This window comes from Parasteatoda tepidariorum, chromosome 2 (genome assembly GCF_982258835.1).
Source record: "Parasteatoda tepidariorum strain Cologne lab strain chromosome 2, Ptep-v5.0, whole genome shotgun sequence".
Lineage (NCBI taxonomy): Eukaryota > Metazoa > Arthropoda > Arachnida > Araneae > Theridiidae > Parasteatoda > Parasteatoda tepidariorum.
Window position 1 is genome coordinate 23,486,069 of NC_141756.1, and position 21,130 is coordinate 23,507,198.

Consider the following 21,130-nt stretch of genomic DNA (forward strand, 5'->3'; position numbering starts at 1 on the left):
GGCTAATGATAAAAGTGGTCACAGATTTATGCCCCAAAGTCATTAGGAAACAGGTACTAGAAAGCAAATGGCCTACAAATGGCTAATTATTTGTTATACACATACCTTCGTGACCTTGCTAAAACAGCTAATAGGTCTGAAGGTAGTGAGTTTAATTTCCACCATAACTTCTGATATTTTCTCGCAATACCCGTCTGAAACCGTTTGTCTGATGCATCATGTTCGTTTTTTTGCAAATGACACCATTTTAACCAAATCCGTAATATCCTTCAAACAATTATGCTGCTTGTTCTTAAATTTTATAATTATTAGATGTGCATACAAAGAAATTTTTTAATTTATGAACGAAATTAATAAAGAACAAAACCGTTGTAATATGGGTTTCGGCCGGAATCGAACCCGCTATTACATAGTTGTTTAACGTAAAGACGATGCATCTCAATCTCTGATACCCCGATGCTTGATGCGGTGGTTTTTGATATCTGCATACTATAGCTCGTTCACCAGGAGTTGGCACTTGGCTCCGCCTTCATCACGTGGTATGCGACGATACTATTTCGCTATTTTTGGGAGAAGGTTGTGAGCAAACTTGAACAATGTTGCTATTTGGCGATCGTTTGGCAAAAATATTTATTTGGCAAACTTTATGTGCATTTTTTTAACAATAAATATTTCATAAATTTGATTATATTTTGCACCATTTCTTATGATATTTCTTTCTTTTGAGTGAATAGTTTGTCCTTTATGAGCCATTTCGCTGGGAGAACAACAGTTTTTAAATTTAAACTACATTTAATTAGCAAGTGTGACAAAAGGTATAATAGCAGATGATAAAGCAAAGTAATGACTGAAAAATAATTCACTTTTTGTGTTTGGCGCAAATTAAGGGTTGTCTCAATTTCAACAACGGAGATGTTTCTCTTCTAACTCCCGCGCTGAAATGAACTCTGCGTCCCAGGAGGTGGAGCCAAGTCTCAACTTCTGGTGAACGAACTATACCTCACAATTGGGTACTTATCTACGACAACAGATACCCACACATGTGACCTATGACGTCAGCGGCAACTGATAGGTTTTAAGCGAAATGGCGCGTTAGAGCTGCGCTTAGTTTCTCCACACAAGTTAGAATGTTAATTAACGTGAAGTTAATTAAATTCAGCGCCATATCGCACATTGACTTTATTGAAATATAACTCTTTTTCGTCTATGTCTTTTACCTAACTCAGATTTATTATTTGTTTATGTATTTTATTGTAACCATGATATATTTTTGCTTTGTATACCCGACATTTTCGATGCAAAATTAATCTGTTTATGTTCTGCATAGCTTCATGTGTGGCGACCGCCACCTATCGTTAAATACTTACACTGCGCTGAAACCATTTACCAGTTGTCGCGTGCAATCATTATCTAGCCACGCGCTTGCTTTTTAATAAGAAAAACATTATCGTTCTTTTTCTTGCCATTTTTTTACACATCTGTTATATTTAATAATAAAACTTGTTAAGTTTGTTTGTTATGTGAATTCGTGATTATTGATAAGTTAATTCACCTTCTGATCCATACTTACTACTTACTACACGAATTTACACTGGTGACCCGGACAGAGAATTTATATTGGTGACAACGAACTGTGAATTATGCCGAACACGAATGAAAGTGAAACTGGCACTACTGAATTGGCTCGAGTTGCCGTAAAATGTCCACAATTTTGGAAAGATAATCCTATCATCTGGTTTTCGCAAGTCGAATCGCAATTCATTACTAGTGGAATAACACAAGACAGTACAAAGTACCATATTGTCGTTGCATCAATCGAAACTGAAATCTTGGCGCAAGTAAGTGATATAATTACTTCACCTCCAGTTAATGATATGTATAAAACATTAAAAAATAGACTAATTGAAGTATTTAGTGATTCGGAAGAGAGACGACTTAAAAAACTCCTTCAAGATATCGATTTAGGCGATAAACGCCCATCTGCATTGCTTCGCCAAATGCATGATTTAGCTGGCGATAGTGTGGATGACAAATTTTTGAGATCGTTATGGCTGCAAAGACTGCCAACACAGATGCAAGCTATACTTAGTACTTCGTCTGACGAATTAAATAAACTAGCAATGATGGCCGATAAAATTGCCGATGTGTCACATTCAAATGAAATTCACTCTGCTACGGTAAAATCGACACTGCAGTCTGAAAACAAAATTGTTCGTTTATCTGACACTATAATTACCATGCAAACTCAAATTAATGAACTGAGTAAAAAACTAGATAAAGTATTGAGATTTCGTAGTCGTAGCCAAAACAGAGATGAATACAAACGTCGTGATCGCTCTAACTGCAAAACACGGATGTGTTGGTATCATTTTCGGTTTAGAGACAGGGCAAACAAATGCATTCCTCCTTGTAGTTTTAAGCCGGAAAACTAGGATGCCAGGCGTCGCTGGTGGCAGGCGTTTATGGCGAAGAAAATAAATGCCGCTTAATCATCTGTGAGAAGACATTAGGTCTTAAATTTCTTGTAGATACAGGTGCAGATATATCCGTCCTACCACCATCTGTTGCAGAACGCAAAAAACAAGAGTCAATTTTAAATTTAGTAGCTGCTAATGGATCCAAAATTCCTGTGTATGGAAAACGTTCTTTAACTGTTGACTTAGGTTTACGTCGTCTTTTCAAATGGACTTTTACGGTAGTTGATGTTTCCAGACCTATTTTGGGTGCAGATTTTTTGTCAAATTACGATATACTTGTCGATTTAAAGCGAAAATGTTTGATTGACAGATTAACATCAGTTTCCACTAGAGGTAAAATAAGTACAGACAGTTTACCTAGTATAACTACTTTAAAATCTTCTTTTGAACTTGATAGCGTCATCAAAAAATACAATACCGTATTTGATGATATTGAATATACGCCAAACCAAACTCAAACTCACGATACCACTCATGTTATTGAGACTAAAGGACCTCCTGTGGCAGCTAAGGCTAGACGATTATCTGCTGACAAGCTAGAAGCAGCTAAAGCTGAATTTTCTGTTTTGGTCCAGAAAGGGATTTGCAGCCCTTCTAATAGTTGTTGGAGTAGTCCTCTACATTTAGTTAAAAAATCAGATGGATCTTGGAGACCTTGTGGGGATTTTCGGGCATTAAATGCAAAGACAGTACCGGATAATTATCCCATACGTCACTTACATGACTTTTCCTCGAATTTGTATGGAAAAACTGTCTTTTCCACTTTGGATTTAAAAAAAGCATTCCATCAAGTGCCAATGCATAAAGACGATATAAAGAAAACCGCTATCATAACTCCCTTCGGTTTATTTGAATTTAACTACATGACCTTTGGGTTAAGAAATGCCGCCCAGACCATGCAGAGACTCCTTGATCACATCCTTCAGGGTTTAAACTTCTGTTTTGTATACATTGATGACATACTCATCGCCTCATCCTCTATTGAAGAGCATTTGTTACATCTAGATGAAGTACTCCGTAGGTTGAAGGCACATAATTTAAAGGTAAATTTATCCAAATGCGTGTTTGCTACTGATAAAGTTAAATTTTTGGGTCACTTCATTGACCAAAAAGGTATAACTCCACTTCCTGAAAAAATTCAAATAATTGAGAATTTTCCCAAACCTTCAACTGTTAATGAACTTCGTAGATTCCTTGGCATTATTAACTTTTACAGACGATTTCTTCCTCGAGCTGCTGAAAAACAATTTGTTTTAAATGGAATATTGGGTGTCACAAAGAAAAATGACAAGACTCCTTTAGTATGGTCAGAAGAGTCAGACAATGCTTTTACTCAGTGCAAAGAAGAGCTAAAAAATGTAACTTTTCTTGCCCATCCTGATTCTAAAGCAACACTTGCACTAATGTGTGATGCTTCTGATAAAGCCATTGGAGCATCTATTCAGCAAATAACCAGTGACAATAGTTGGGAGCCTCTTGGTTTTTTCTCTCGTAAACTTAGCGTGACAGAGCAAAAGTACAGCACATATGATCGAGAACTTTTAGCCATTTTTGCAGCTATTAAATATTTCCGATACATATTAGAAGGAGTAAACTTCATTGTTTTCACTGATCATAAAGCTTTAACTCATGCCTTGAATCAAAAATATGACAAACTCTCACCTCGACAAATTAACCATCTAAATTTCATTGCTCAATTTACAAGTGACATTCGACATATTGACGGATCACAAAATCCTGTTGCAGATGCCTTTTCAAGAATCAATAGCATTAAGTTCCCTCAATCATTGAACTTCGATGAAATCGCTCATTCTCAAAAAAATGATCCCGAATTGCAACAAATTTTATCTGATACAAATTCTAGCCTTAAACTTCAACAACTTCCAATACCCAACAGTGAAAATTTCATATTCTGTGATACGTCCACTAAATTCATTCGTCCATTTATTCCTGAAAAATTTCGTACCCAAGTATTTGATGCCCTGCATAACCTTGCTCATACTGGTGTTAAAACTACTGTGAAGCTAATTACTGATCGTTTTATTTGGCCAAACATGAAAAGAGAAATCGCAAAACTAGCCAAATCATGCATAGCATGTCAAAAAGCAAAGATTTCTCGCCATGTTCACTCGCCGCTGCAAGAATTTATTGTTCCAAGCAAAAGATTTAGCCATATAAACATTGATTTAGTTGGACCTATGCCTTCTTCACAAGGGTTTTCATATTGTCTCACATGTATCGATAGGTACACGAGATGGACTGAGGCAATACCGTTGACAAATATACAAGCCGAGACAGTTGCTCAAGCTCTTTACACTCATTGGTTTGCTAGATATGGGATTCCTGAAGGTATAACAACTGATAGAGGATCTCAGTTCAGAAGTGAACTATTTCGTACTTAAGCAAAAAACTTTGGTATACGTCTTTCGTATACAACGTCATATCATCCTCAAGCGAACGGAATGATAGAAAGGTGGCATAGGGTTCTTAAGCAGTCCATTATGTGTCATACCTCAATCCACTGGACTTTTGCTTTACCTGCTGTGTTACTTGGATTGCGCTCTGTGTATAGAGAGGATTTGGGATGTTCTCCAGCTGAGTTGGTTTATGGAGAGAATGCGTCTTCCGGGACAATTTTTTACCTCTTCGGAAATAGAGAAGGTCGATAATATGTTTTTGCAAAAATTGAATCGTCACCTGCAAGATCTTAAGCCAGTTCCGACCTCTTCTCACGACAAAAGACACGTTTTTGTTTTCAAAGACTTGGTTGCTTGCATACATGTTTTCTTACGAGTTGATGCAGTAAAACCAACTCTTCATACATCCTACACTGGACCCTATGAAGTTTACAGTCGTAACGACAAAACTTTCACTATCAGAATAAAAGGTAAAAACTGTGTAGTGTCAATTGATAGAGTAAAACCAGCTCATTTACTCTCAGATAGTTCTGATTTAGCAGAACCGCCAGATATTCCTTCCAAATTGGTACATAATGCTCCTGTTTTACGACCAACTGAAAATGATCGAATTCCTGCTGCCATAAAAAAGACTCGTTTTGGACGAGTAGTACACTTCCCAAAAAGGCTAACTGAGGAATTTGAACTTTAATTATTTTTTTCCAGAAGGGGAGATGGTGTGGCGACCGCCACCTATCGTTAAATACTTACACTGCGCTGAAACCATTTACCAGTTGTCGCGTGCAATCATTATCTAGCCACGCGCTTGCTTTTTAATAAGAAAAACATTATCGTTCTTTTTCTTGCCATTTTTTTACACATCTGTTATATTTAATAATAAAACTTGTTAAGTTTGTTTGTTATGTGAATTCGTGATTATTGATAAGTTAATTCACCTTCTGATCCATACTTACTACACGAATTTACACATGTCTGTCCTTGTGTTAAGAAATATATATTAACCGAATTGAAATTTTTGAGAAAGAATCTTTGTAAAAGAATATGGAATATGGGGTTACTTAAAAAATAGAGATTTGGCAACCTTGCTTGTTCGAAATTGAATGGAAAGAACAGTTGCTAACGTAAACAAATGTCAGGTTTCAACAACTAATCAAGATAGAGAAAACGACACTAGGTTACTTGTAAGTATCCCATTGAAGTTTTTGAGAAAATTATAAATTACGAAATAAAAAAACGTGAAGAAAAACGAGATTTGACGGAAAACTTTTAGTGTGAAACTCATTTTATTCTTTTAGCATTTTAATTTGTTATTTCTGATGGATATCACGCCTAAATTATGCAGTTTTTCATTACACAAACTATTAGACAGAAACAAATTACTAAAGACATTTTGCAGCCTCTTCATTTTTCACGACACGTAATTAAAGGGCAAATATGATCCCTTTTTCGGTTCCTGGTATATCGCAGTTACCTTGATTGTGGTGCCAAATCTCATTTCTTAGGGAAGTAAAACGTTTAGAATCGAAATCTTGTAGCATCTTATTCATAGTGTGACAAATTTGGCTAAAAGAATTTGTCCAATTTACTAAATTTCTTTTTCAATATATTTCTAAATATATAATATTTTATATTCATGCATATGTGAATATGAAGATCGAATGAGGTATGAAGTTATGATCATATGAAATTACTATCATATATAAATCTGTTTCGATAAAGATAGCAAATGCATAATTATATGCATCTAGAATCATCGTAAATTTTAGAAAGAACACTTATCAAAAATTAATGTTTTTTTTACTAATTTATTTATCACATACTTAGCTTTTTTTTAACCTCGTGTAGACATTTACTAACGGTGGGCTGTCTTGCATTAATTTTCATAATTACATATCCTATTAAACAAAAAACTTTTCGTCAATAATCAATCTATTATGGATCTTGCGGAAATTTCTTTTCAAACCAATATTTTTGACTAGTCGTAGTCCTGATAAAAGCGCAACGCAATTTGTAGGTTAATAAGCAGCAGCGCGCAGGAGGTACAGCACTCTAGTTTGCTTTAAACCACATACATAAGAAATGGTACGAATCATCCCAAGAACAGCTTTTAATAAAACCACTTTATAGCCAAAAATCTTTGCAATACTCAATTTAAGGAAGTAACATTTCTTAATATAATGATAAAAATTCAATTAAATCTATTAAAAAAGGTTAATAACACGATTTACATATATTATGAATTTCACTAAATTTCACAGTTTAACAAGAAAAGCTTCCTGTTTAACTAGAAAGTGTCCGGTTAAAAACACTTTTGATCATCAACGAGTCTTGATCTGAAAACCACTTGCTGTCCACCAAATGATCTTGCACTAGAAAAAAACAGGAAAGGTGCACAAAGTGGAAGAGAAATCTGTTCGCAAATGCCCAGTTCTTATAAGCAGAAGGTGCCTGACTAATGATGAAGAAAATGATGTAAGCCTTTGATACAAGACTCTGATCAGCCATGGCTGCGTTGATTAGACTAAGTAGTGGTACAAGTGATTGAATCAAGAGGATGATTCTAAAGCGTTCTTCTCCACAGGATCTGACTTGACCGACAGATAGAGCTAGGAAGAAAGCCAGCATAAACGCAAGAGGAGCAAAGTTATTGAATTTGCAACAAATAGGCAGTATCAGATCAGACCTATGAAATAGAGTAAGAAGCTCAATAAGTAAACATTAAAATTAGCAATATGGCACAACAATCAAACTAAAATGGTTGGAAGCAGTAACCTATTTACCTAAGTGCGACAGAGTTTGAGTGTTATAAGATTAGCACCAAGGAAAGTTCGACAAATGGGGTTACGCGAAATTAAAAAGATAATGAAGCGTGTTTTTATATAAAATTCAATGATTATTAGATATGAACTTCTAGGGAGTATTTACAGGATAGGTACGAGTCAATTCTTTTATAATCGCTTAAAGCTGTTGCCGTACTTGCGTCTGGTTCAAGATTTCAGGGCAATTTTTGTATCTAATCCATATACAAACCAAGATGCAATTTGAAATACTACCATAAGTATAGTTGGTTGATTCTAAAATTTAATTTCATCAACATTTTGTCAGCCATTTATAACATCAGCTTACATGGTGTAATAAACTGAGTCTAGAAGAAAAAAGGGAAAATAGAAAAGAACAATAGCTAAGAAACTCTTGGGGTCAAAGTTGAGATGAACATCCTGGGATCATATATCACATAATGATTTGTAAGAATTGTTTTCATTCATTTGTAAGGAGGACCTCATACATTGATTCGCAAGGGGGACCACATACATTCATTTGCAAGGAGGACCTCATTCATTCATTTGTAAAAAGAACTCAAGATTTGTATGTAAAAAAATGCCTTCATTCAGTAGTAAGAACTTTATGCATTCATTTATTTACAAGAAAAACCTCATACATTCACTCATTTGTACGAAGAACCCTATTAATTATAAAAGTTACTTGTATATATTTTTAAATTTTCAAGCATTTTAAAAATTTTATTTAAACCTTTCTATGACTGCATTATTTTTTACAAAATTAAATCAGTTTATAAAATACGAAAGGCTGTCAAAGTTCCTTAACGAAAAATATTTAAGGGTACTTGTCAATAGTATAGAGAGCAATTTTACATTTTTCTGAACAATAAATTAAAAAACATTTCCATTACAATGACTTTTACAGCAATTAAGAATGGCGAAATTAGGCAACATTTTTCATCAAAGCAGGGTTTTTTGTTGTTTATTTTCTTCAGAAGACAAATTGTGAAATTTATTTTTTAAGATTAACTTTTTGGGAAATCATTAAAAAGTACATTTTCAGAATTTTATAAACTTAAAAAGTTGACATTTCAGTAACTTTAATAACATTAACTTCATAAAATATGTCAAAACTGCCAGTTTAGGAAACAATTTTTCCATTACGTTCTATCTTAACACCTAATCAAAACTGCATTTTATGCTCAAAATTTCTCTTTCTTTTCGCATATTATCATTTAAAACATTCTTGTTAAGATTTTAAGAAAAGAACATGGTAGATGTCATACTAAAAGATTTGAATTTACAAAGTTAAAAACATTAAAAGTTTAAGATTAATTTATCTTAGGATTCAAACGAGATTTTCAATGAAGAAAGGTGTTATATAAATTATATATCCTGGAAATTCTATACATGCTAAAGTTGATTATTTGGAATTTAAACTAAAATGTAATTTATCATGTTCTTTCACTCAACGCTTCAGAAAACTAACTCAATAGATGAACAAGTTAAATGATATTTCAAAATATTCAAGTACACATAATTAAAAACACTGAATTAAGAAAAAAACCAATTTTTTAATAAAAAACACTTTATAAAATATTCTCTGGTGATTGTAGTTATTTAAAAATTATTATCTCTAAAATTAAAAATAATTTTGCGTGTTCTTCCACCAAGTGTTTTATTCGAAAATCTTAGTGGAATAACAGTATCATATGTTTATATTTGAGTGCTAGAGACGAAGTTCCTTCTTCCATCCATTTTGAAATTAGCAGCATTGGGGTGAAACATTCTAGACTTGAATGATTGGTTAGCAATCGAGTATATTTTTAAAAGATAAAAATAATTATTTAGTATTCTCGAAAAAGTGGAAGAACAGCGTAAATTATATTTAATATTCAAATTTCGAAAATCTCAAAGCATTATGCCCCACATTTGAAAAGAACATTAAGTTTTTAAGTAGGTTTCAAGGAAAACTGATGTTCTATTAATAATTTCTTACTGATTAAATACATATTAAAATTACAATTTTATATTAAAATGTGATTTAGCATGCTCTTCCACTAAGTTCTTCTTTCCAAAAATGCATAGCTATCCGGTTACAGAAATAATGAATATAATATTACTGTAACTGAATCATATGTGTATGTCAATAATTTAACCATAAATAACAAAGCATAAAAGTTCTTACTAATATTTTATCTTCTTACTAATTTATTTTATGTACAGAATAGTAATCATATTTCAGTAAACCAATTATCAAGATTCATTTTATTTAAAAGCATATTAATTTGGTAGTGTAATGTATAGAAAACTTTTAAGTCAAACTTATTTAAAAACAATTTCATATAATATGAAACTATATTAATTGTAAATATTTCTTTACTAAGTTACAGTAGAATTAACAACATACGATACCTAGTTCTTATAAGTTTCTGAACATACTTACAAGATTGAAAACATTTTTAGATATAAACTCCACCGATCGAAATTGCAGTAAAGTAGGAGGATCTCATCCAAACTTGATCTTTCAACTGGAAACTTAATGCTACTTTCGAGCAAAAGTATAAATTACAACTGAAAAATCTTCATCAAATGATGAGCGTTATAATATAATTAATGACAACGCTGTACACCAAGAAGTTAATACTCGCTGTCGTCCGTAAGATTGTTGTTGTTGTAGTTCACTTACGTCACACTAGAGCTGCATGATGGGCTATTGGCGACGGTCTGGGAAACATCCCTGAGGATGATCCGAAGACATACCATCGCAATTTTGATCCTCTGCGGAGGGGATGGCACCCCCACTTCGGTAGCCCGACGACCCCGCACGTGAAGTTGAGCACTTTAAGGTTGAATAGTTTAACGAGGACCAATACCGCACATCTTCGGTCCCTACGCAGACTGATCCAAGTGGTCACCCACCCACACACTGACCGCAGCCAGTGATGCTTGACTTCGGTGATCTGCTGGGAACCGTGTCTTAACGATCAGTCCACTGCTGGACCGTCCGTAAGATAATTAACTAATTATAAGGAACGAATTCAATTGATAAGGAGAAAAGTTTCGGCTCCATTTTTTGCTTACTTCATTTCCCAAAACATTTTATAAATTGATTATGCTACACGAAATTTATTTCTGCTAGATGTTACGTAACAATGACATATTGTGTCACATAAGGAAGCCTTCGTAAGTTTCCTGTTTTGAATTTACCGAAGCATTAATAACAAGTAAAATACAAGCTCTCACACATAAATACAGCAAATAGAACCAAAATTGTAGGTTAGTTCTACTTCAATTAAGCTCTAAATCGCTTGCTTGTCAATGACTTGAGAGCAAGAACCTGCAGACTTCTCTGTTACTGATCTGGATTTTCCTCTCTTGTCCAGACGGATAGATGAGATAGAAAAAGCTCACAGGTTTATGCCTCAAAATCACTAAAGCATCTGAAGCCTACAAAACGAAGAACTTACGAGTTCTAAATTGAAATAAGGTCAACTTCATCGGAGCTCAAAGTTAAACCGAGCTATCTATCAAGTTGAAAAATATTTTTATTAATTCTCAAACATACGCTCAATGTACAAAAATTCTGATCTTGATTCTAAGTACCTGGGACGGTTTGCAGCATCGAAAAAGTGGCTTATAAAATTGACACAAGTTTACAGCAAATAAAACAGGCAAAAATTAAGTATTCAGAACAGATAGCACAAATTAAAGAAGAACAGTTCAAAGATATAGTCAGATTTATAGCTGAAAACAAAACCGCTATCTCTACGTTTTAGGGTTCCGCAGTGGACGGAACTCGTTCTACTAGGAACACGGTTCCCAGTAGAACAACGAAATCAAGTATCACTGGCTGTGGTCAGAATGGTAGAAATCATATAAATCTCGGTGCGCTGCCGCGAAGCGGCATTAACCGATTCATCTGTAGTAGTAATTCGATGATGAGGAGTAGTGAGGTGGAATGGAGATGGGGGGAAGAGGTGGTGCTTAGCACCAAAAATCGAGAGTGTATTTCGTGTTTTAGTACTACGTCATATCCCTAAGGAAAAAGGCAGTGATTGGGCTAAATTTAGTGTTGTCGTCAATTAATTCAATATCTAGGAGTGAGTTAAAATTGCTGGTGGTACAGGTTTTTGCTTCATCGTAGAAATTTTGGTTTAAATTTTTTATATAGACGTTGATGTCATCAATTTTAAGATCCCTTTTTATACTATTATTGCTAATGCATTTAGGGGGCTGTGGTCAGTAAGCGGGTGAGTGACCACTTTGATCAGCCTGCGCAGAAACCGAAGGCACGCGGCATCGGTCCTCGTTAAACTGTTCTAACGTAAAGTGTTCAGCTTCGCGTGCAGTCCTACCTACTTACGTTTCGGGTCTTTTAGCGGAGGATTGATACCCCTTGGTCACAATTTTTTCTGTTTATTAATTTTTTTATTCACATATGCACACTGCAGAAAATGTCTTTCAAACACTTATCAAATTGAGGAACAGTGAACACAAATTAGAGAAAGACAGCGCAAAGATGGATTACGGTGAGATTCGAAATCGTTATCTGCATGCTTCAGAACAATTTCGGAAAAACATCACTCCCCGGTTGTCCAGCAGTGGACTGATCACTAAGACACGGTTCCCAGCAGATCACCGAAGTCAAGCATCACTGGCTGCGGTCAGTGTGCGGGTGGGTGACCCCTTGGATCATTCTGCGTAGGGACCGAGGGTGTGCGGTATTGGTCCTCGTTAAACTGTGCTACCGTAAAGTGCTCGACTTCGCGTGCAGGTCGTTGGGCTACCGAAGCGGGGGTGCCATCCCCTCTGCAGAGGATCAAAATTGTGATGGCATGTCTTCGGATCATCCTAAGGGATGTTTCCCAGACCGTCGCCAATAGCCCATTGTGCAGCTCTAGTGCGACGCAAATGAACAACAACACGGTTACGCAGGAGCAAGTTCTGTTAAGTGGGCCAGGTGAAAATAAGCAGCCAGAAACGAATTAAGTGAAGTAAAAACATCGCCATAAACTCGATCATTTTTGTCTATGAGGCATGGATTATTGTTTGCTAATTTAGATGGATTTCTAATCTATAGAACTTTTTATAGGTGAGTTCAGCATTAAATGACATTTATTTGATTTTAAATTTTTATCAAGCATTTTTATTTAATCATTAAACAACATAACTGTGAAATATGTATCAATATAAACTCTGGTTGATTGTTCGTGTACTTGCACCATTATGAACAAATTGTGTAGAATTTGCATGTGTTATTACAAGCATTCGAAATGTTTAAGACGACTGCGGAAGCCACCGTCTGAAAACTACTGAAAACGGTTAATCAATGCAATACGATGCTGTGAAGCTTTGCGTCAGATAAAAAATAAAAGATGTGGAATGAGCAGTTATTTTATTTTAAAGCCGGCGCTGAACCATCAACCCAATTTTTTGAGTTTACGACTCTCAAAGTTAAACCCGTATCCTTGTAATTTTGAACTCGACCCAGAAGACAAGAGCATACCTGGATCAAGCATTTGGGATCAATTAGCGCTCTTGGCGGGCTTTACTTTTTGATGAAACTAACCCGGTTTTGTGTTACATAGAAGGGAAAACCACGAAACTCCGGCTAGTCCAACTGTAAAGGGTTTCTAACCTATGATCCGTCTACCACTGAAGATATTTTACGTCATCAATCACTGTGGTCGTATTAACCAGCCACAGTTGGGATTCGAACTAAGGAAACCTTAATGGGAGGCGAATGCTCTGTCCCCTAAGCTACCGTATCTCGGATTACTCAGTTAAAGCATAGGACAACGCACATCCTATTTTGTTGGTGTCCTTCAAAATCTATTCCATAGTTTGGGTTGGGAGCCGTTCGATGACCCATCATACAGACCTGACCTCGCACTGTTCGATTATCACTAGTTCTTGAACTACGGCTGTGGTGTTTGAGTATATTGCCTTAACAGCGGTGACGGCAATGACTATTCTCACTGGTAGCATCTCTCTTTGAAGTCGGTATGAGTTTGGTTTCCCACTATGATAAATGTTAAAAACACTATGTTGGAACAATAGTGGTAACAATGTTGAAAAATAAGTTTAAAATGCTCTTTCATGTAAAATTAAATTCGGTTTTGGAAAGAAGAAAAAACTTATGCTAGTTTGTTTTTTTTTTTTTCAAAATTGTCAAAATTTTTCAGAACTCCTCGTAAAAGATATTTATAATAAGTTGTAAACAATCAACAATTTTTATATTTCATAACTAAATTTTTAAAAAATAAATCGTGGAACATGTTAAAAAAGGAATCTTGTAGAGAGTGTTATCCTATCGATGACAGATAAAATTTCCTTTTATCAAAAACTTATAAAATATTAACCGTCAAAAAATCTGAAAGGTTTTTTTCTTTGAATCTTTTATTTTCTTGGCTAAAACACCATTAATATTCCACAATCTGCAGCAGAGTCAAAGTATGGATAATATTTCAGTAGCCTGGAAAGTTGATTATTAGACTGAAAAATAATGTAAGGAATTTATATAATTCAGACCGATATTTCTTAAACTAACAAAAAACGTAGCATTGTTGATAGTCAAGGTTGTTTACCATCAAAATTAATCAATAACATGTTTATTTGGTGGTTTAAATAACGAAATGATGAGAAAGTTATTTCAAAAGAAAGTAGCTTACTGGAGATAAGAATTAATTTTATTTTTAAACTTTTGTACATTTTCATTCGGATCAGTCTGCGTAGGGACCGAGGGTGTGCGGTATTGGTCCTCGTTAAACTGTTCTACCGTAAAGTGCTCGACTTCGCGTGCAGATCGTAGGGCTACCGAATCAGGGGTGTCATCCCCTCTTCAGAGGATCAAAATTGTGATGGCTTGTCTTCGGATCATCCTCAGGGATGTTACCCAGACCGTCACCAATAGCCCATTGTGCAGCTCTAGTGCGACGCAAAGTAACTACAACAACAACATTTTCATTCATTTATTGAAAATTTAATTAAAAATATTGTAACATTATAAAATGAAACAGCAGTATAAAATTTCAGATATTATGCACATCAAACAGAGAAATGAGTCCGAAAGCGAGAAATTGCTTCTGTAAATTGCAATCGGTTAATCAATATATCGGTTAATAAATTCGCTTAAACAATCTATTTTTGCCTTTGACTCATGTCAAAAAAAATCTACATAAGTATGAGTGTCAAATTCATATTAATAATTAAGCTAAGAAAAACAAAAATGCTATCAAATTCTGTCGAATCTAATAAATACTAAAATCAGTGCGATCGCCAGGTAATATTTGGTGTTTTAATGTTACTATGTCTACCTGTGTCTGCTTCCTTCTTCAATCAATCATATTTTGATGCTTTTCATTTCTCCTTCCTCACTAGTGATTAGAAAGATATCGTATATTCTTTTTGGATTCTTTTTTATTTCAAATTTATACAATAGGGTTGCTGTTCTTGTAACTATCACGCACTGGAGAGAGACATGCAGCGACCAAGCGATGTTTTTTTAATAACTATCACTCACTGCACAGTGGGCCAGCATCCAAGCATTCGTGGCCAAAATTAGTATTTCGATAAAATTTGTTTCAAAATTTGGAGGTTTTTATGTGCAGGTAAATTGAATTCATAGTTGAAATTTTGAAAAACACTAAAAATACCCCCCCAAAAAAATGGCTGCTGAAATATGGCGAGCAAAAATAAGAAAAATAATATAGTACGTTTAAATAATTAAATATGGAATATGAAAATATAATAATTTTCGTAATTTTATATTAAAAATGAAAACCAGATTATATTTCCGAAGTAATATTACAAACTAATGCGAAAACATGAAAAAAAAGCCTAATTTTTGTATTTCGGTATATTTAGTTCACCTTTGCAATACGGGCAAAATGGGGCAGGTTTTTTCGGAAGAAAAAACATCAAAGAAGACAACAAAAAAAAGTTTAGCTAATTACCTCGTAGAACTTTTTGGAACTAAGTTTCGAAAGTCATTCAAACATTGTAAAATGTCAAATGATAAGATATTAACTATAAGTTTGTCAAGAGCATTAACTAATCCAACAAATTGAAAAATTGTACTATAATTTCAGACTAATTACTCTGATAATAATGTAGCAGTAAGGTGAAATTCCTATATATATTTCTGAAGTAAAAATTTAAAAGTTACGTAAAGCGAAAAAAATTTTTTAAACATATTTTTCATTACATTGTACTCTCGTCGGTCCAAACAGTATGCTATAATGTTTGGAATGATTATAAATACTTAGTTTGAGCTATATTAAAACTGCCTACAAATATTTCAGTCGAAAATTTAATTTTTGACTTTCGGCCAAAGATCATGGTTTTCTGGCCCACAGTGCACTGGCACGAAAGCGTGTTAAGAATGCTGTTCTAATGACCATCACGCTCTGTCGCAAGTTCGGCCGCAAACGTGTTAAACATACGAAGTCGCAGGAAATGACGTTCTTTCTGTGAATAATATACCATTTTCGTACCTTATGTGAATTTGCAGCAGTCACTCATGACTGTTGAGTCAAGTTGAACCTATCTTTAGCTAGCACTCTCAATGCTTATTCTGAAAATGGCGCAAAACATCAGAATGGAAAAAAAAACCACTGTTTTGTGAAAATGTAAAACGTTTGTGGTCTAATTTCCTCTTAATACTTAAAAATTTACTCCAGTACTGCAAAAAATATGAATAAGGCAATGATTTTCATAATTTTCATCCAGGTGGAAAAATGTTGCCAAATTGGCGATTTTTAAAAAAATTAGTAGCTTTTAAAAATGTATGTTTAGCCATTCTAATACCCAAATGACCTTCACGTCAAGATGGCAATAAGATTTGAAATTTTATCTTTGTTTCAAGTGTAAGGCACTTGAACTACGTTTTGTTTCACTTTCCTAGGCGAAAGAGTTTCGAAAAACCTTGTTAAGAGCGCGACTACTTGTTTATTCTGTAGATTGTTTATAATTGAACTATCTAGTTAAGAATTTTAAACGCATGAATGATACGACATTCAGGAATGAGTATTAAAAGTTAACAATTTAATAACAAAAGTGATTTTTTTTTTTTGAAAAATGCATTTTTTGTCAAATAAATAAAAAAAAATTAAGTGTAGATCTGAAATATTACTAACTTTTATATAATCCTATTTTTTTAATGATTTTCTATCTTTGCAGTCATGGAACGCAAAAAAGCTATCAGAAGTGGAACGGTGGCTGCTGTAGTCTTTTCTTTAGGCTTAATTTCTGCCATACGAAACTGCTTTCGCCAACCTCCTACACCATTTACCCTATCCAGCGTCGAGATCTATTCCTATATATTTGGTGGTGGCTACATAATGATAGAATCATTTTTGACTTGGAGGAGCTGTAGAAATATTGATGATGAAAGTTGAGCAGTTGAGCACTTATGATATATGTATGAAAAACTTTGTTTCATTGCTGTTGTTTTAGATCCAGAAACTAAATTTCATCACGCTGCAGTTTTAAATCATTCCTTTAATGCATTTATCTTTAATTTAGCTTCCTATGAAATAAATTTAATATCTTTGTTTACATTTTTTGTTTCAAATTATGGATATTGCCGAGAAGAATGGCTTCAGTTTTTATGTTAATAGTTGTATCATTTCAACTGACTTTAATCGATCTTAACATGGTTGTAATCGATGGTCTCATAGGTAACAGAGAGATTTAGCATCCCGTGGGTCGTATAACTCAGCTTAACGAAGTTACAATGAATCAATCTCAATTCTCTGCAGAGATAGGGCTGAGTATACGTCTTAAAAAGATTCTAAAAGTGCTAATTGCCGAAATATTCTTGAGAAAGCATCCAAACTCTTACTTGTATTGCCGCAAATAAGAAGCAAAATACTTACGTTAGATATCTAGTTAAGTCTTAGCGTTATAATTCATGAATAAAGCAGTTGGAAGCTGTAATGAAAAACATGAAGCAGAATAAAATAATATTAACAATAATAAAAAAATAATAAAAAGGCAAAAAATTAAAATTTAATTTTACAATCGATTTAACAGTAATTTGAATTTTTCTAATGATTCGGTCACTTACAGCTGGTTACAAAAAGGACTTAGTCTAGACTGCACATTAAGTTTCAAAAACTCATTAAAAAATTTTCACCGCCAGTCATGTTAGTATGTGGTAACTACCACTACGATTATTTAACATCAGTTCACTAGTATATAAGACATGCTGACTTGATTCAATCTTGAATTACCTCTTGATAGATGAAGGTTGGCATTGATTAATGATCTTTTCCCACATGGATGACCTGCGAAGGTGATATGACGACTACTTCGATGTATGGTTCACATTGAATAATTGTCTTGCTATTTGTGGCTGCGTCATCGAACTCCTCGCGCTGTTGCTTCTCAGTCTCATTTACACACAACGGATTTCTGCACACACTCGACTGCTAATAGCAAAGCAGGAGATTCCTTATGCATAACCATGAACTTAATACAGCTTTCATGGCTAAAGCTCAAAATCCAGTGCCCTTAATCTAGCTATCCTGGGCTTTCGCAAATACAGCAACTAGGGGTATCCGTACATCTAATTCTATCCCTGATAAAATTCTGGCCTGGGAGTATTGTGGCGTAACTACCACCACGATTATTAAACATCCATTCACTAGTATATAAGACATGATAACTTGATTCAATTTTGAGATAGAGTATGATAGATGAAGGTTGGCGTTTTAACTCTCTAGCTACGCACAGGGTGTTCCGTAAAGACCATCCTTAATGTATACTTTTAAAATCAGAAATGAAGGGCACAAATCGAGTGTTGCAAGTTAATAAAAAAATCGAAGGAAACATAACAGCGCTATCAGAATCAGACAATTGACATTTTTAGAAAAATTGTCGTATCAAATAACAAAACCTGTTTGATTGAGGAAGAAAAAAAGGTTGTTCGATGATTATTAGAAACACAAAGTTTCAACCTTCAATCAACCTGGTTCGTATGCTCTACACACCCGCTCTTTCTTCCATTGTGGCTTGTCTGATTACGATAGCTTTATCTGTTTTTTCTCACTTCAATACTAATTTGCACACCCTTAATGTACAGTGTGAAAGATGAATCCCCCTGAATAATTTTTGAACTAATGAACGGATATTCCAGCACTAGGACCCGATCTTAATGACTTGAGGGGTGATCTCAAATATGCTGATCATTTAGTTCATACGATATTTTGAAGTTACGAAATCAGACACAAAAGCATACCTTTTTTCCGACAGATTCGGATATCTGACTCTGATAATATACGGTGTAGCAGTAATCTGGTAAATATGATCCCGATAGTTCGATCAAGAAAGCGGTCCGAATCTTTGACCTCTTTTTGTTAATTTTTATTTTTGCATGTTATACAATATTCCGGGAACTTTTAAGCGAATCAAAATATTTTTGAACAGAATTATAAAATTTGTTTGTCCAAATATAATGCATGCAGAAATAATAATTATATTTTATCCTTTATTCAACAATGATTGAAAAGGTTTTGAATTGTAAGGTTCGCAAATTTTTACATAATTATTAAGAAAGTGATTTCACGAGGGAAAATGCTCAAGGGAAATCGACTTTTAAAAATACAACTTATTTAAAATTCGATTCTTCAAGCACTCACTATTCGACCGCTTTCGTTCAAATTATGCGTTTTACTTTTTAATATTGCATTCTTTGAACTGCGTAAAAATTTGTATGTATTACGATTCAAATCTCTTTCGACTGCAATTAAGTAAAATAATAAAAATAACAAATAATTATTAAAAGTTATTTCTTGCATACCTTCGGCTAAGCGAATTCTATAATTGTGTGCAAAAAGTTTTCGATTCACATGAAAAATTCCCGAGAAATGGTGAAAGTTAAATTAGCTGTAAATGGTCATAATAGTTTGGACCGCTATCTTGACCAATCTATTGGGACGATATTTTTCAGATTCCGGCTACCCCCTATATTTTGAGGGTCCAAAATTCAAATCAATAGAAAAAAAGGAATGTTTATTCAGTAATGTTTTGTGTCTGATTTCATAACTTAAATAATTAAGGGATTAGCATATTTAAGTTTACCTCTCAAACCTCCATTAAGACTAAGTCCTAGTACATGAAATTCTGAATTTCATATAAAAAGTTGTTCGAAGTCTTTCTTTTTTTTAATTGCACATGAATTTTTCGGTATGTTTATTCACGTGATAACAGTTCAACATTGGAGATAAAATTAAATAAAGTGACTTTAAAGTTGTTGGGTTGTTTTTAGAGTGTAAAAACATTTAGCCGAAAAAGAGGAAGAGAGCATGAAGATACGTAGGAAATTTTGGTGGGTTCAAACGCACTACCTTCATGCTTCAGAGCACCAAAAGCACTAAAACTGATCTATGTGAACTTTAACTTATGTAATTCATTCTATCTCGGTTTTTACTGATCCTGCAGTGGACTAATTGTTAAGGCATGATTCCCTTCATATCGTGTCTTAACAATTGTGTATCGCGTTGTCCATTAAGACACGAGATGCTTGATTGTTAATCAAGCGGTCAGTGTGAGCGGAATCAAGCATCAATGGCTGCGGTCAGTGTGAGGGTGGGTGAATACTTTAATCAGTCTGCGAAGTAACCAAGGTTGAGCAGTGTCAGTCCTCTGTTCAAAGTGACTCGACTTCGCACGTAGACCCTTTGGCTATAAGGGGGGGAGCTCTCCCCTCCATAGAGCTGCAATAGCCCATTGTGCAGCTCTAGTGCGACGTAAATGAACTACAACTACAACTTCATATCTTCCGATCATCTTCACGGATGTTACTCAGACCGAAGTCAATAACTCATTGTGCAGCTTAGTACGATGTAAATAAACTATTACTACTACTCTCTCTCTATGGCTTTTAAGTTATTATTAAATTAAAGAAAATATAGCTCATATTGGAGGTCGTAGTTGCAGTTCATTCCCGTCGCACTAGAGCTGCACAATGGGCTATTGGCGACCGTCTGGGAAACTTCCCTGAGGATGATCCGAAGACATGCCATCACAATTTTTGATCATTTGCAGCGGGATGGCACCCCCGCTTCGGTAGCCTGACGACCTGCACGCGAAGTCGAGAACTTTACGGTAGAACAGTTAAACGAGGACCAAAACCGCACACTCTTGGTCCCTACGCAGACTAATCCCAGTAGTATCCCACCCGTACACTGACCGCAGCCAGTGATGCTTGATTTCGGTGATCTTCTGGGAACAGTGTCTAAACGATCAATCCACTGCGGGACCTCATATTGGAGGAGGAAGCCTCTAAAACATGAAAATCCGATATTCAGCGTCATGATTGAAATCTAATCTGAAACCACCAGGCTTCCGTTTGTTTCATATAAAAAGACTGTAGCTTTCATTCAATGAGGGCCGTAGTATCTTAGTGGTTAGAGATTTTGATTCCGGTCTTTGGACCCTGGGATCAATC

At 34.7% G+C, this 21,130-nt stretch overlaps 1 protein-coding gene and 2 long non-coding RNA genes across 3 annotated transcripts; 2 read left to right on the plus strand and 1 right to left on the minus strand.

Annotated features, from left to right (window-relative positions):
• The first annotated feature begins 5,093 nt into the window (after window positions 1-5,093).
• LOC147814849 (uncharacterized) lies at window positions 5,094-5,585 on the plus strand. Its single transcript, XM_087156509.1, has one exon. It carries the CDS (start codon window positions 5,094-5,096, stop codon window positions 5,583-5,585), a length of 492 nt encoding a protein of 163 aa, XP_087012635.1.
• Window positions 5,586-6,986: 1,401 nt separating this feature from the next.
• LOC107438495 (uncharacterized) lies at window positions 6,987-10,422 on the minus strand. The gene is made up of 2 exons (XR_011636099.2): window positions 10,121-10,422; window positions 6,987-7,577 (listed from the first exon to the last, which is right to left on the minus strand). It is a non-coding gene; the product is annotated as an uncharacterized LOC107438495 (long non-coding RNA).
• A 2,151-nt stretch (window positions 10,423-12,573) lies between these two features.
• On the plus strand, window positions 12,574-17,235 carry LOC107438494 (uncharacterized). The gene is made up of 2 exons (XR_015430748.1): window positions 12,574-12,769; window positions 16,858-17,235. It is a non-coding gene; the product is annotated as an uncharacterized LOC107438494 (long non-coding RNA).
• The last annotated feature ends 3,895 nt before the right edge of the window (window positions 17,236-21,130 follow it).

Excerpts from the sequence above, each read along its gene's own strand:
- LOC147814849 (XM_087156509.1), top strand. The coding sequence starts at position 5,094 with ATGCGTCTTCCGGGACAATTTTTTACCTCTTCGGAAATAGAGAAGGTC.